Here is a 14,945-nt window from a genome sequence, read left to right on the forward strand (position 1 = left end):
GTTGCATGGGAGTTTACTTGGTTGAAACCAGCTGCTGAGCGAGCTGAGCTCAGATCAGGCCCCTCCTACTGGTCGATGCTACAAGTTACTAGAACCCTAGCGACGTGTAGCTGCCAACAGAGGAACTTCTCTCCGTTCAAAAAAGTCATACAAAGGAGTTCCCTGTTGGCCTAGCGGTTAAGTTCCTGGCCCAGGAACTAATGCAGTGCCACTGGGGCAGCCAAAAAATAACGTCCCCAAAGTCATATACCATCGAACCCTTTGAAGGCCTTTTTATCAATGAGACTCTAAACCTTAAAGTATCACCTAAAACACATTTCTGAGTGATCCCATTAAATTGCGGGCATGGCCAAGTGAGTTTAGGCTAGAAAAGGTTACTCGCCCATTTTCATCATCTATGTGAACCAGCAACGGGATAATGTTACCGTTTCAAAAAAGCTCTCGTGGCCTGGTCTTGGCTTCCTTCTCAGAGCCCAGGGGCATCCCTGCCCCACGCCCAGCCCCCACCGCTGGCCCAGGGCTGCTCCAGCAGGAGCTCCCGCCACCAGCCTGGCCTCCGTCAGAGCACGTGGGAGCCTGCAGGGGAGGTGAAGACCGCCGCTCACCAAGATACCCCCCCATTTTAAGTGAGAGAATCGGAACTTAGGTATCACACGCGTGCAGAATAGCCTTGCTACTGAAACATCGGCACATTTTTGGGAGTTCCTGTCGTGGCGCAGCAGGAACGAATCTGACTAGTAACCATGGGGACGCAGGTTCGATCCCTGGTCTTGCACTGTTGGTTAAGGATCTGCCGTGGCTGTGGCTGTGGTGTCGGCCGGCGGCTACAGCTCCGATTCGACCCCTCGCCTGGGAAGCTCCATGTGCCGCGGGTGTGGCCGCGGAAGAAAAAGCATCGCATTTGAGATAGTCAGCATTTGGTGTTTGTCCTCTTCGTCACAGCACTGGTCTCTAAGTGCTTCCAAGACGACTTACAGGGGAGCCACGCGTGTTTCTGGAGATCAGAAGGGCCGCCCCAGAAACTCGAGTCCAGGAGTCTGGCCCACGTGACCCTCCCGTGGACTAGCAGGACCTGGCTGGCACCAGGACAGCAGTGCGGAGGTCCATGGGCCCCGAGACGGTCGCTGCGCGGGGTGGCCAGTCCCGCCCTGCCCACCGTGTGTCGCCCCGCGCCCAGCTCTGCTGTGCCGTCTGCTGTCGCCGCCTCCGTGTGAGGAATGGCTATTTGGGGGGCTTGGTTCCTAACTGGCCCCTGGCCGCATGGTCCAAGACGACGTCCCAAATCAGCCAGCCTGAAACTGTCCCCACGCAGCAGGTGGCACTGGGCCCAGGGTGGCCCCCACCTCCAGAAGCCGCGGAAGGAGGCGGGCTCTGCTCCCCGCACCCTTTGTGCCCGAGCTCCCTGTCTCACGCTTCCCCACGCAGGCTCCCCGCGTGGGGCACGGGGTGGGCATGAGGGAAGCCAAGAGGAGGAGGCCATCCCGGGTGGACTGGCTCAGCCTGGACCCTGCAGCCAGCTTGCTGGCCGACCCTCCCCGCCGGGGCCCTCAGCTTTTCCTCCCCTGTGGGCAGGCTGAGCAACGCCGCAGCCGCCAGTTGGATCCCCTGTGCCCAAGCCCCCGCCCGCCTCGTCTCAGCATGGGAGCTGTCAGTGCTGGATGTCCCCTCTCTGGCACAAGCTGGGCCCTGGGCTGGGAGAACCCGCTGGGGTGGTGGAGGAGGAGCTGGGAGACCACGGCCCGCTTCCTCCTGAGGCTCTGTGGGGGCGCATCCAGGGCCGCGGGGGCCATCCAACAGCTCAACCCGGAGCCTGGCTCACAATCCTCCGGCTTGTGCTGGGCGAAGACCCCGCCAGGGCTCCAGGCAGCAGGGCCAGGCGGCCTCCTGTGCTTCAGCCCCTGCCTGCCCGTTGTTGTCGGGCTGCACGGCATCAGCTCCCCGCCAGGAGCAGGCAGTGTAGACACAGGACGCCCCCAGGTGCCAATGGGACCTTGGACTTGACCTGCAGAAGCTGATATGCCAGCCCCCTCCTGGGGCAGGAGGACCTGCCAAGGGCCGCCCCAGAGAGCACCTGGCCCGCACCGGCTGTGGGGAGGGACGAGTTTGCTCTCTCAAAATGGAACACGGAGAATCTTCGAAGCTGTTGATATATTTAAAGGGGGGAACATCTCCCCAACCCTCCCTAGGTGGCCTGCACTTGCAGCCTGCCCTCGAGGACGGCAGCCATGCACGCCCCGCCCCCCTCTGTGCGGGGGACGCTCTCAGTGGCCCCCGCTGCGGGCTCCTGGGCGCCCTTCCTGCCCCGATGCCTCGTCCTCACACGGCTGCGATGGCTCTAAAAGGAAGTGCTTCCCCACCCTCCCGTCAGTCTGGCCTTCAGATGGCTCCGGGGCCCCAGGCGGCCCCACCCACGGGTCCCCCGCCCCCGCCACTGGAACCACTGGCTGCACCCGAGGCCACGCCCACCTCCCCAGCCCCGCCTGGGACGTGGCCCCCCTCACAGCCCCCCAGAAGGGCTGGGGTCACTGGAGGGCGTCACCCATCTGTCTTAAAGATGGAATAAGACTAAAGACTAACCTGGGAAATCTGTTTTTTACCGCTGGAAGTTTGAGGAGATGAGAAAAAGAAGGAACACTAACCACGAGGCGACAGACCAAGACAAAAAGGCGCTTTCACGGGGTCTCCTCTGCCCAGTGGCCTAGCCCAGCCGCGCCCGGTGCCACTGCCTCTGGGCCTCGTCCGCCCCCACGGGGAAACAGGTTCTTCCCGTGCCTTGTGCCCAACCCCCTGCTGGCCGCCCACAGACGGAGCTGGGCGCCCCAGGGCTGGCATGAGTGCCCTGCCCTCTACCCACGGGACAGAGCTGGACCTCGACGCCAACACGTGACCTGCCCTGGGCCAGGGGGCACCAAGTGCTGGAGGGCAGGCCCGCTTCCTCCCACAGCGGAGCTGCACCAAAGCCTTTCCAACAAAATCAGTCCCTGACGGGCTCAAACAGGAGGAACGGACAGTCGGCAAAGGGAGAAGCAGCAACGAGAGCTCATCCTTTCATGCGCGTCAGGGGCTCCAATTCCAGCCTGCCAGCCACACACGCCACGACGCTCTTGGTGACGTCGTACCACGAGGCGAAACGTGCGGAGCCCTCGGTGACACCAAGCCTAAACGATAAGTGTAATTTCTCTGTTCTGATTCACACAAAAAATTACAAAACATTTCCTGCCCCAAATTCCTGTGTTACAAAAATAAAAGCAAAGCCTGGGAGGCGCCGGTTTACACGTGTGTCAGGCTGGCACACACAGCACAGCTGCCTTCGGAGGCTCCAGGCCGACAGGGCAGCTGTGCGGGGCCTCCCGGAGCCGTCAGGCTGCCAGGCCGGGCTGCACCCGGGCTGCGAGCATTGGGCCGCGGGGGCTGCTCAGTAGCCGCCGTCTCTCCGTCCTATCGTGGGCAGCCGGCACTGCTTCAGGTTCGGCTTGACGGCCTTCTGCGCGGCTGTCTGTTGAAGCAAGGGACGCTCAGTGTGGGCCAGGATGGGCGTGAGCCGGCGCCGGGACGGCCAGGGGACACCCACCTTCTGGCTCGCGCCCATGAACTTCGGGGGTCTCAGCACCGGGACCTTCCCGTCGGCTCCCGGGGCAAACATGGACTGCAGCGCGGGGCTGGCGTAAGACGACAGCGTGGTCCCCCCCGAAAGCTGGAGTCTGGGCAGCTCCACCAGGCAGGCGGGCCCCTGTCTCCGGGGGCGGCCCTCCTCTGGCCGCAGGGGCTGTTTCTTCAAACAAAGCAGAGGTCGGTTCCCCTCCGTGGGAATCGGGAACACCCAAAGGGGCTCTTCCGTACGACTTCAGCCTCCTACGGCGCTGCCCGTGAGGGTGACATGCAGCCCCAGACCGCACACCGTGGCCCAGCCACCCAAAGCAAGGCTGGGCCTGGGGCCTGGGCTGACCGCGGGGGAGGCTGCGCTGTGACAGGCGCCTCCAAGGGCCAGGGCCATGGCGATGCCTCCCGCTCAGACTCCCTGAGGTCGGCCAAAGCGGCTTTTGTGTGGCTAGTGAGCCACCTTTAGTAGCTGAAAACTCTGTGCAATTCATACAGGGCCATCATTTTACTGAAAGCCACCTCGTCAGGGCCACCACTTTGCCAAAAAAGCCACCTCGCCACTCGTTTACGTTTGGTCCACGGCGCCACAAGCGTGGGCAGCTGTGACGGAGACTGAATGGCCTGCAAAGCCCAACGCCTTCAGTGGCCCTCGCGGACAGCATGGGCCTCAGCCCCGCCTGCAGGGGGCGCCCTTGGTAGATGCCGGCAGGAGACGGGCGGCCCAGCAGGGCCCACGCCTGGGGGCAAGATGAGGGGGGCTCAGGCCAGGGGCAGGGGTGGGTCTGTCCACGGTCTGGGCCCTGAGAGGAAGCTGCCTCCACCCTCCCTGGGACGGGAGGCACGGGGAGAAAGGCCACTTTGCAGGGAGAAACCGGGGGATGGGATGGAAAAAGGCTGCCTTTTGGACTCTGATGTGTGGCCTCAAGCAGGTGGCTGGACACAGGAGTGTCCATTTCTGGAAAGCAGTCCGGCTGCAGGTGTATCTGCAGCCCCTGGTGGAGGGTGACGCGGAGCGATGCCGGCCGAGTGAGAAACAGCCACAGGGCACAGGTACGTGGGGACTAAGCCAGCGGGGGCAGCACGGGGCGGGGGGGCGGGGTCTGAAAAGGAGGAGGAGCCTGGCGCCAAGACGAAGCCACGAAACAGCCTCTGAGACAGACAGCGTGCCCCCCAGGGCCTGCTGCTCTCACGGGGGCTCAGTGGCCACGTGGGGATGGTCACCTGGGCCAGTGATGGCTTCCCCGTGCCCCTGCTAAGATCGGTCTGAGGGCGCGATGGGCAGGTCTGCAGAGCGCTGTGGGTGGAGGGACTCCAGCCCGGATGCCAGGAACCTCAGCCAGGGCAGTGCAAAGGATGGTGCCCATTAGCTGGCTGCCTGCACCCAGCCCCCTGGCTCACTCGGTACCTGCTTCCTGCCCGCCGTGGACATCTGCCAGGTTTGCTTGAGGAGCTCGGGGGCCACGGGGCGCTCTGGAAAGCAGGCCGTGACTCTCCTCCCGTGGCTGGCCTGCTTCTCAGCTGCCCTACAGGGAAGGAAGAGAGAAGGCGGTGCCTCCCCTGAGAGCCCGCCCAGCACAGGCCTCGTCTGCCTGCCCGTCTCCAACCTGCCTGGCCCGCCTTGCCGCCACCCCCTCGCGTCCTCACGCACCATCACCAGTGCTCTCCCTTTTCTGTGTCGGCCTGGCGGTCTCTGGGCGGCCAGCAGACAGGGCTCTGTGAGCTGCATGCCCCAACCCCGCCCAATGTCACCCCCGCGTCACCCCTGTAGTGGTGCTGGCAGGGGTGGAAGCAGAAGACCCCAAGGCAGATACTTCAGTGCCAGGCACCACCCATCAAGCTGACCAACCTGCGGCAAGTTCCACCCGTTGACTGGCTGTGTGCCACCCTACTCCCAGCCACGCTGCTCCAGAGGTGGCCTTCCAGCTGGCCAGGCAGCCACTGACAGCCTCCTCTGGGGAGGGTACACCAGAGAGGAGCGGGCACGTTCCCAGAAGCCCCTGGGCCACCGTGTGCCCAGGATCCTGTGAGCCAGCCCCCAGGCCCAGGGGGATGCCAGCGTGCCTACCTCTGCTCTCGGAAGTAGGGATGCTGCAGGGCCTGGTGGGCAGTGACCCTGTCATCGGGGTCATAGGCCACCATTGCGCGCAGGAGCGAGAGGCACTGCGGGGACAGACTGGCCGTTGGCACAGGGATTCCTGACCCCTTTGTAAAAGGAAAGTCGAAACTCACAGCTCTCGACCTGCAGCAAAAGCCCAATGATGACAAATGGTCCTGCGTCATTTAGAGCACGTGGCCGGTCCAGCCTCACAGCTCTATAGGGACCTGCACTGAAGCTAACAGCTTATGGCCTAAAACGGGGGGCATGGGATCCAGCAGTTGTCCAACCCATAGAACACAAGCGCGGACCCCCAGGGACCCTGTGGACTTTGGTGATGACGACATGTCAGCGTGGTCGGGTTACGGCAGCCGAGCCACTCCAGCGCCAACGCTGATGGCGGGGGTGCTGCACGGTCATGGGAGGCCAGAAGGTGGGTAGAACCTCTCTACCTTCTGTTCAGTTTTTCTGTGAACCTAAAATTGCTCTTAAAAAATTAAAGTCTTTTTTTTTTTTTTGGCCATGCTCATGGCATGCAGAAGTTCCCAAGCTGGGGACTGAACCCATGCCACCGTGGTGACAATGCTGGATCCTTAACCACTAGGCCACCAGGGGACTCCTTTTTTTAAAAGTCTATTTTAAAAAGTGGGGAGAGTCATGAGGTCTTTTATGCTATAAATGGAAGAAAACTACTTTTCCTTGAAAAGACTAATATCACATTCCCACTAGAGAAAAGTGAAGTAAAGATTAAAAAAAGAAAAAGAATCCACACCAGTTGTCATCTCTCTTCCCAGGGTCTGGGAGCTGCTGAGGGCTGCCCACGCCCTCAGCCTGAGGGGCCCTCCTCCCCCTCTGACCAAAGCAAAACCCAGCCAGGAGTCCCAGCCCAGGCATCCGTGTGGCCGCGTCCCAGGGGGCGGCGCCCCCGTGCCCAGCCCGGCTGGGAAACCGTTCTCACCCAAAGCCTCTACCACCCGAGTCAACAGTCAGGGGCCGAGACTGCTGGCCCGATGGCGGGGAGGGCTGCGGATGCCCGGGACGGGCCGGGAGCGCGTGCACTCACTGTTGGAACTTGCTGAGGGTCTTTGCAGCAGGCGTGCCCATGATGTCGTGGATTTTTGAGATCTGGTCCAGCTCGTTGGCTCCAGGGAAGAGCGGCTGCAGGCTGGCGGGTGAGGGCTGCGGTCAGGGCGGCGACCTCCCGGCTGCGGGCCCTCCAGCCCCCGAGGGAGGCCTCCCTCCCTCCCTCCCTCTGCTGTCCCCACAGAGCGCGTCTTCATTCCTGGATCTGCACAGCCTGAGCGCACATTGGCTGCCAGATGAAACCTCCGAGAGCCACCTCACAGCTCAGCGGGGTTCTGCCAACCAAAATTCAGGCTGGGTCGGGTCAAGCGCTGCGGCAAATGAGTTCCAAGGGACGCTTTTGGCTTTGGAGGTTTTGTGGATTTTGGAATCATGGATAAAAGATTTCAGACCTCTCACGTTCATATATATGCCACAGAGAAGAGCTGAGAATCGTAGCTCTGGGAGTTCCTCCCTGGTGGCTCAAAGGGCTAAGGATCCGGCTGTGTCACTGCTGTGGTACAGGTTCGATCCCTGGCGCCAGAATTTCCACTTACTGCAGGCATGGCCAAAAGGAAGAAACAAAACGACCAAACAAAAATGTAGCCCCGGGAGGTCCTGCTGTGGCGCGATGGGATCCATGGCGTCTCTGCAGCGCCAGGAGGCGGGTTAAAGGATCAGGCATTGCCCCAGCTGCGGCTCAGATCTGATCCGTGACCCTGGAACTCCATGTGCAGCCGGGAGGCCAGGAAAAAAGGGATGTAGCGCGGGCAGTGAGGCCAGCTTCCAGTCAGGCGAAGAGCAGCACCTCAGGCTGCAGGGCAGAAGAGACAGTGCGGGGGTGGGAGACGCCCGAGTGGGGCAGGCCAGGTGCCAAGACAGCTCAGCCGGGTTTGGCCCAGGGTCGGCCCAGGCCACCGCGCACTCGCGCCGAAGCCCTTCTCAGCCTTCCCAACGAGCGCGAGGGTGTCAGCACCTGAGAAAGGCTGTGTTGGTGCTTCGGCATCAGTGAAACCGTCTCTCTCCTTTCCCAAATTAACAAGGTCACTTATCAATACATACGACTGATCTAGAACCAGCAGGTATGTCCTGAAGGGCCCAGCTGGGCAGGTGGGAGTGGCCGGCGCAGGCCCTGCCGGTTCTGATGCACTGACCTTAAATCCACCACCCGTCCTAGCGACCCACCGGAGCGCGAGGGCGCTGCCCCTCCTCCTGGGGCTTCTTCAACCCGACACCCCGCGCCTGTGCCTGCGAGGAGCGGACAGGCCCTCGCCCTTCCCCGGGATCGGCTCTGGCCGGGGGTGAAGCCCAGAGGCTGCGGGGGGAGGACGGGGAGGGTTGGGGCTTTCTAGATCCTGGCTCATCCTCACACCTGCGGCCAGAGCACCTGCCTGAAGGCCTGTACCTGAGGGGGACCCGGGGCCACCCCCGGCCCTCCCCACGGCAGCCCCGACGGCAGAAATGAGGTGTACCACCCACCAGAGCCAGGACAGGCCAGGGGGCAGGAGGAAGGGAGAGTGCTCCCTCCTCCGGACGAGCAGGCAGGAAAAGCGCCAGACCGAGGGCAAGATGAGCGCCCCACACGCTTCCTGCTGAGCTAAAAGCAGCCGCGGCACCAGAGGGGCTGTAAACCTGTGCGCAGCGCGAGGGCCGGCCGCTACCTGGCGATCTCGTAGAGCACGCAGCCCGCGCTCCACAGGTCCATCTTGTAGGAGTAGAAGCCGTCGGTGAGCAGACACTCCGGGGCCCGGTACCAGCGGGTGGAGACGTACTCTGTGTGCGGCTGCTTAGAACAGACGCTCCGGCAGGACCCGAAGTCCCCTAACTTCAGGACATCCTGCTGCGGGGCAGAGAGGCGGGGCGCCTGGGTGGCTGTCCGAGCACCTGAACCGCCTCTGGCGATGAGGGGGCGGTGTTTCTGTTCAGGGGAGCACACGCACAAATACTCTGGCTGCGTTTTACAGAGATTTCCAAAGGCCGCCTGGCCTGGGAAATGACCCCAGGTCCGCTGCCCGGGCGCCTCAACCCGGCGCTTGCGGCAGCTCGGTTCCCGGGCGGGGGCAGCGAGGGCCCCAGCCCACACCAGCGGGGATCTTTGGAGCCAGTCGGCCGGCCAGGGAAACAGGTTTCCAGGTGTTTCTCCGTCGTCTTCACCGCTGGCATGCAAGTGACAAGTGCATGCCGTCCATGAATGTGAAGCTCTGGCCCCTCGAGCTGCCACGGGCCTTAAGCACCTCTCTTACCCAGATTATCCGGAGCCCTCCTCCAACGGCCTGGCCCTCTGCGCCCCTTCCTCAGGAAAAGGCAAGAAAACTGCCTGTCTCTGCGGAGGTGCCAGTTGGCTCCCCGACCCGGCGCAGTGGCTTAAGGATCTGGTGTTGCCGCAGCTGTGGTACACGCTGCATCTCCAGCTGGGAGTCAACCCCTGGCCCGGAAACTTCCCCATGCCAGGGGTATGGCAGAAAAAGAAAAAGACAAAAAAGAAAAAAGGCCCCACAGCCTGCAGAGACAAGGCAGTCATCCAAACCAGACTCGGGTTCGGCACAGGTTTGGAGCATGCTGGCACTGCCAGCCGGGAAATGTGGAGTAGCTACGGCTGCTGAGCTAAGGGCGCCAAGTTCGGGCGGGAAACCTAAGCCGAGAGAAGGAGGCCCCAGGAAAGAGCGAAAAGGAAACACTAGAAATACAAAACTCGAACAAGAATGAAAACGACTTTGACAGGCTCCTCAGCAGATCACCACGGCCCAGGAAAGAATCGGGAGCCCGAAGATCTGCCAAGAGAACGTCCCCAGCCGAAACGCAGAGCAACAGAGCAACAGCGACGGCAGAACCAAAGGGCAGTGTGATCAGGTGTGCCAGCCGCACACACCGCAGCGCCCACCGGTCTCAGAGCCACGACGCCGAGCCAAGGAAGCCAGGCCAAGAGAGAGGATGTCCCACACCGTTCCATTTATAGACCATTCTAGAAAATGCACACGGATTCTACGTGACAGAAAGTCAGCTGGCCTTTGCCTGGGGACCAGGGACCGAGAGGGGAGTTTCCCAAGGGGCAGGAGGAGGCTCTGGGGGGCAGTGAACTCGTCAGCCTAACTGGGACAACGGGTTTCCCGAGGGTTTCCCCGCACGCCCTGACCAGGCCACACACTTGACTCAAGCACAGCTCAAGGGCTGGCGAGGGAGACCGCTCTGCGCTCCAATGCTGCTTCCTCGCTTTTACACATGGAGTGGTTAGAATGATAATTTGAATAGAGTTTAGTTTCTACATAAGAAGGGTGCCTAAGATTATTTTTTTCCAGGTGTACGGTTATGCTGATAGTATTTATTAAATAAACCATTTTTTCCCACACTGGAAGAAAAAATTATAACATGGGAGTTCCCGTCGTGGCGCAGTGGTTAACGAATCCGACTAGGAACCATGAGGTTGCGGGTTCGGTCCCTGCCCTTGCTCAGTGGGTTAACGATCTGGCGTTGCCGTGAACTGTGGTGTAGGTTGCAGACGAGGCTCGGATCCTGAGTTGCTGTGGCTCTGGCGTAGGCCGGTGGCTACAGCTCCGATTCAACCCCAGCCTGGGAACCTCCATATGCCGCGGGAGTGGCCCAAGAAATAGCAACAACAACAACAACAAAAAAGACAAAAGACAAAAAAAAAAAAAAAAAAAAAATTATAACATGGTATCCAGCCATTTGAGACCGAAAGCATAGCCAATAAGAAGTTTTCAGTCTACCTTCATCCTGATACCAGTTTTTCATATAAAAGTTCTTACCTTTATTAATATATTTTCTGGTTTTACATCTCTGTGAAATATTCCATTTCTGCATTCAACATAAAGGGAAGAATAGAATTAACTGTACCTTATTCCTTCAAATTCTTTTAGCCTATATTTTTAATGACTGTTAATACATTTTACGAATTTGAGAGCCACCATGTCTCCAAGCACGTACCTGTGCATGTGATCAAGGGATTTACACAACTGGTACATATAGCGCGAAATTTTCTTTTCTGATAACGGCTGTCTTCGCCCTGTGCAATCAAGGAAATAGCCAAATATCATTACCAACGGTCTGTGTCTCCCTTTCTGAAACAAAGAATAAAATGTACTCTTTATTTAATAACATCTGCAAGTCTAATTTTCTCAGGGAAAAATCACGCGAAGTATACAGTTCTAGGGAAAATGAGCCTATCTTGTAGCTGGGAATGGAGCTACAAAATATGCCATTTGAAATGCCACATCCTGGCATGCTGTCATTCCAAATCCCACCGAGCCAAGGCCTCTGACTGCGCCGCGTCAGCGCAGTCCTGGCGTTTGCCTGACCCCACGCTGCCTGGGGGGCGTGGGGTGGGGGGGCCTCCAGGACACCCTCCCTCAGACCGCTGCCCAAGAGTCAGGAGCCACTTGCAGATCCTGAGGCCTCCTGGACTCCCTGTCCAGACGCAGATTTCATTCTCAAGGGGGCCGATCGAGGCTCAACAGGAGGACGTTTTTCACACCCCAGATGCCCGCGCTCTCCTTTCCCACAGAAGGAAGCACTCCTTGGCACCAGCGGATGCACCCAGCACCGGCCCACACTCTGCCCGCCACACCTTCCTCTCTTCCTGCGCTTTCATGATGTTCTTTTTCTCTTTGTCTTTTTTTTTTAAGGGCCGCACCTGTCGCACATAGAAGTTCCTGGGCTAGAGGTCGAATTGGAGCTGCAGCTGCCGGCCACAGCCACAGCCACAGCAGATCCGAGTTGCACCTTCAACCTACGCTGCAGCTGTGGCACCACTGGATCCTTAACCCACTGAGAGAGGCCAGGGATCGAACCTTCCTCCTCATGGACACCAGTCAGGTTCCTAATCCCTGAGCCGTGATGGGAGCTCCCTGATGTTCTAAAACTCTTCATACTGCACTCCAGCATCACAGCCACCCTTGTTCTGGATTTTAATTTCAAAGTATGTGCTTTTGAATTATTAAGTTGTAATCTACAAAATATCCGCTCCAACCTAACAATTCAAAAAACCACTTTCCCCTCCATGAGCCCGTACCCCACTCGACACTTCCGGCCCTACGTGTGCAATTTCTGTTGAAAAAGTAAATGTGTTCCTTTTCTCATAAAACAAGAATGTTTATGTTAATCATACAAGTAATTTAAATGATAAACTATCTAAGTGCAATGAATTAACTTCTTCCAAGTCATATTACAATCTTTTTATTCTGTTCCACAGAATTTCTCATCAGTTTTCCAGAATTTAAATTAAAAGAATTAAAACCAAGGCATGGTCAGCTCCCCCAGCTTAGGGAGGAATTCTGTAATTTTATTAAATTATTATCTACATGAAGGTGAAACAAAAGCAAAAGTTCCATTCTCTCTCACACACGGGGCTGGATGAAGCTTCATGAAGTTCAGGCCTTGTCTGGCGAGGGGCCTCTGCAGCCGTCAGCAGAATCCCTCCCGGGACAGGAGTGCAGGGTCCCGCAGCACCAGAACCTTCCCCCACCCCCACCTCCAGGCCTTTCCAGCTCAGCAGGTCTGCCTTGGGCCCCCGAGCTGCCCTTCCAACAAGTTCTCAGAATCAGCTGCCAGGCTTGGTTCCTCGTCCTGGGAACCTCGCCTCCCGACATCCATCCTGGTGATCGGCTGCTGCAGCCACATTCACGGGGGATGAGCCTGACGTGCCCCCGAAGCCCCTGCACTTCCCAATTGTGTTCATGCTGTTCTATTTCCAGAAGCACCTTCCCAGCCATGTCCACACTGCATCTCACTTACAACACAGCTCATCCTAGTCACCTGAGCTTGAACTCAGGAAAGGCAGACTCTTTTAGGAAAAGCCAAATCCACTCAACCCTTATCATCACCCAGGGAACTTTTAGAAAAGAGATGTCAGGGCCCAAACCTCGCCAGAGTGAATCGCAAACCCGGGCAGGTGGCAGCCTTGCCGTGTTGCCAGCTGCCTTCAGCCCCAGTGTGAAGCCCTGGCGTGCCTGCCCTTCCTGTCCTCCTGGACCCCCGGCCACCCGGCAGCCGTGGGGGCGAGGACAACACGAGGGTCCACGGCCTTGCCAAGGAGGGGACTGACCATCGCCATACAACAGTTTTCCCAAAACAAGACCCTACCTTTCCAGGCCCAAGACTGCATCTGGTTCCTACCAGATTCTTGCCTGCAAACATCCGCTACAATTAACAAGCCACTTCCAAGCGCCCTGTCCGACGCCTACCGACGCCAGCAGACGGCAAACAGTATTCTCCCGCTTCGGCTCTCCTGACCAAATTCACTTTTGCCAGTTAATTTTCACTAAATAAACACATTAAGAAGACACTGAAGAATGTCACCTACGAAAGCAGCCACGTAAAAACCGGAGTGACTACAACCCTGAACCGTGGGTCTGGCCGGCGGTGCCACCTGAGGGAACCTGGCTGCCAGTGTGGCAGCTCAACGAAACGCCCAGCTCGTGCCCCTGCCCGGGCCTGGCGGTGCGCGCCGGGTCCCCAGTCACACCCCACGGCCCCAGGCGGCACACTCTGGCCCGGGGACCTCGCCAAGGAGAGCTCGGTTCCCAGCACACTGCCCTGGGCGAGGCTGGGGGGCCTGGGCAGAGGGGGATGCAGGCGAGAGGTGGGCCTCCGTGTGGAGCCGGCCCCCGGGGACCTCGCGGCCAAGCGAATCTGACGAGGAAACGCGGGTGCCCTCACCCCTGACGGCGCTGGGGCTCCGTGCCAAGCGCAGTGCAGCCAGGCCGCATCCGCCAGCACGCGAGGCCTCTGAGCCGGGGGACAGCAGTCTGCTGTCTACACTCCCTCCTCGCTACGGACAGAGGCCGAAGGAAAAGGGTTCAGCATCTGCCACCACACAGATTTCTGTGGCTGTGGTGTAGACCGGCAGCTGCAGCTCCGATTGGACCCCTAGCCTGGGAACCTCCATATGCCACACGCGCAGCCCTAAAAAGACCAAGGAAAAAAACAAAGGGGTACCATATCTTCCTCGATACAAGGCAAGCTCCTGTTTCCCCGAAAGATCCCAAAGCTTTACATCAACTTAACAGATGGAGAAAAACGTGTCTACTTATAATATCTATTTTATTAGTAATTTCCTACCACATGTATTTTATTTTTTTTTTTTTATTTTTTTTTTGTCTTTTGTTGTTGTTGTTGTTGCTATTTCTTGGGCCGCTCCCGCGGCATATGGAGGTTCCCAGGCTAGGGGTTGAATCGGAGCTGTAGCCACCGGCCTACGCCAGAGCCACAGCAACGCGGGATCCGAGCCGCGTCTGCAACCTACACCACAGCTCATGGCAACGCCGGATCGTTAACCCGCTGAGCGAGGGCAGGGACCGAACCCTCGACCTCATGGTTCCTAGTCGGATTCGTTAACCACTGCGCCACGACAGGAACTCCTACCACATGTATTTTAAGTGACATATAAAAAGTGAATTTGACATAGTGCTTTTCTTCACTCTCCCACTTCTTAATTTTACTTGAACTCTCTGCATGTTCCTTCACTACCAGTGCCTTGGTCGTCGCAAGACCAGCCTCTCCATCTCGCTTTTCCACAGCACACCACCATCGGTTTGGCTACGTTGTGTGAGATAATACGGCAGGTTTTTTTAATCGTTGATTCACAATGTTCTGTCAAATTCTGCTGTGGAGCAGTGACCCAGTTACGCGCATGCACATACATTTTTTCTCATAGCACCATCCGTGGCATCACGGGGACTGGATACAGCTCCCTGTGCCGTACAGCAGCCCTCACTGCTCACCCGTTCCAACAGGAATGGTTTACATCTACGAACCCCAAACTCCCCGTCCCCCCGCCCCTGCCCCCTCGGCAACCGCGGGTCTGCTCTCCACGTCTGGGAGTCCGTTTCTGTTCTAATAGAGCAGGTTTTAAATCATCTAGGATATGCCGGCGCTCCAGTGCCATTTCAGCTAGAGCTGCTCACACCACGGAAGGCAGCCGATTTTCCATGTGTTTGACAAGCATAACACGACCTGTACGGCGGGTCTCTGCCCGTGCTGCCCCCTGGGGGATGGTTACAAGGCTCCTTTGTCCTGAGGAGGTCAGTCCCCTGGGGTTTTGCTAAATGTGGGCCAGCCACCGGCCTCCTCCTCTCCACTCCCCTCGGTGACCTTTGCGAGGCTGCAGAACCAGCCAGGACGGAGGTGGGCTGGGGCAGCCGTGTTCTCCCAGCCAGGAGCACGCTGGGACCCA

The 14,945-nt window shown here is 58.7% G+C and overlaps 1 protein-coding gene across 14 annotated transcripts in view; it reads right to left on the minus strand.

The window, feature by feature from the left end:
• The window catches only part of MOK (MOK protein kinase), a 54,214-nt gene that overhangs the window by 1,311 nt on the left and 37,958 nt on the right, over window positions 1-14,945 (minus strand). For 3 of the 14 annotated variants that reach the window (XM_084970252.1, XM_084970251.1, XM_021081583.2), the window contains exons 5-12: window positions 10,700-10,778; window positions 10,522-10,570; window positions 8,419-8,594; window positions 6,759-6,860; window positions 5,666-5,839; window positions 5,006-5,123; window positions 3,572-3,772; window positions 2,574-3,496 (exon numbers count right to left, since the gene is read on the minus strand). In XM_084970252.1, coding sequence (XP_084826378.1) covers window positions 3,416-3,496; window positions 3,572-3,772; window positions 5,006-5,123; window positions 5,666-5,839; window positions 6,759-6,860; window positions 8,419-8,594; window positions 10,522-10,570; window positions 10,700-10,778 — 980 coding nt within the window. In that variant the 3' untranslated portion in view covers window positions 2,574-3,415. Of the gene's footprint in view, window positions 1-2,573; window positions 3,497-3,571; window positions 3,773-5,005; window positions 5,124-5,665; window positions 5,840-6,758; window positions 6,861-8,418; window positions 8,598-10,521; window positions 10,571-10,699; window positions 10,779-14,945 lie in introns of those variants that run through there. The other 11 variants (XM_084970249.1, XM_084970254.1, XM_003128742.5 and 8 more) reach the window with 5 other exon arrangements.

Source organism: Sus scrofa, chromosome 7 (assembly GCF_054392235.1).
Source record: "Sus scrofa isolate SSC_HxYL_T2T_F1_AM1 chromosome 7, Sscrofa_HxYL_maternal_Yorkshire_Landrace_v2.0, whole genome shotgun sequence".
NCBI classification, from domain to species: domain Eukaryota; kingdom Metazoa; phylum Chordata; class Mammalia; order Artiodactyla; family Suidae; genus Sus; species Sus scrofa.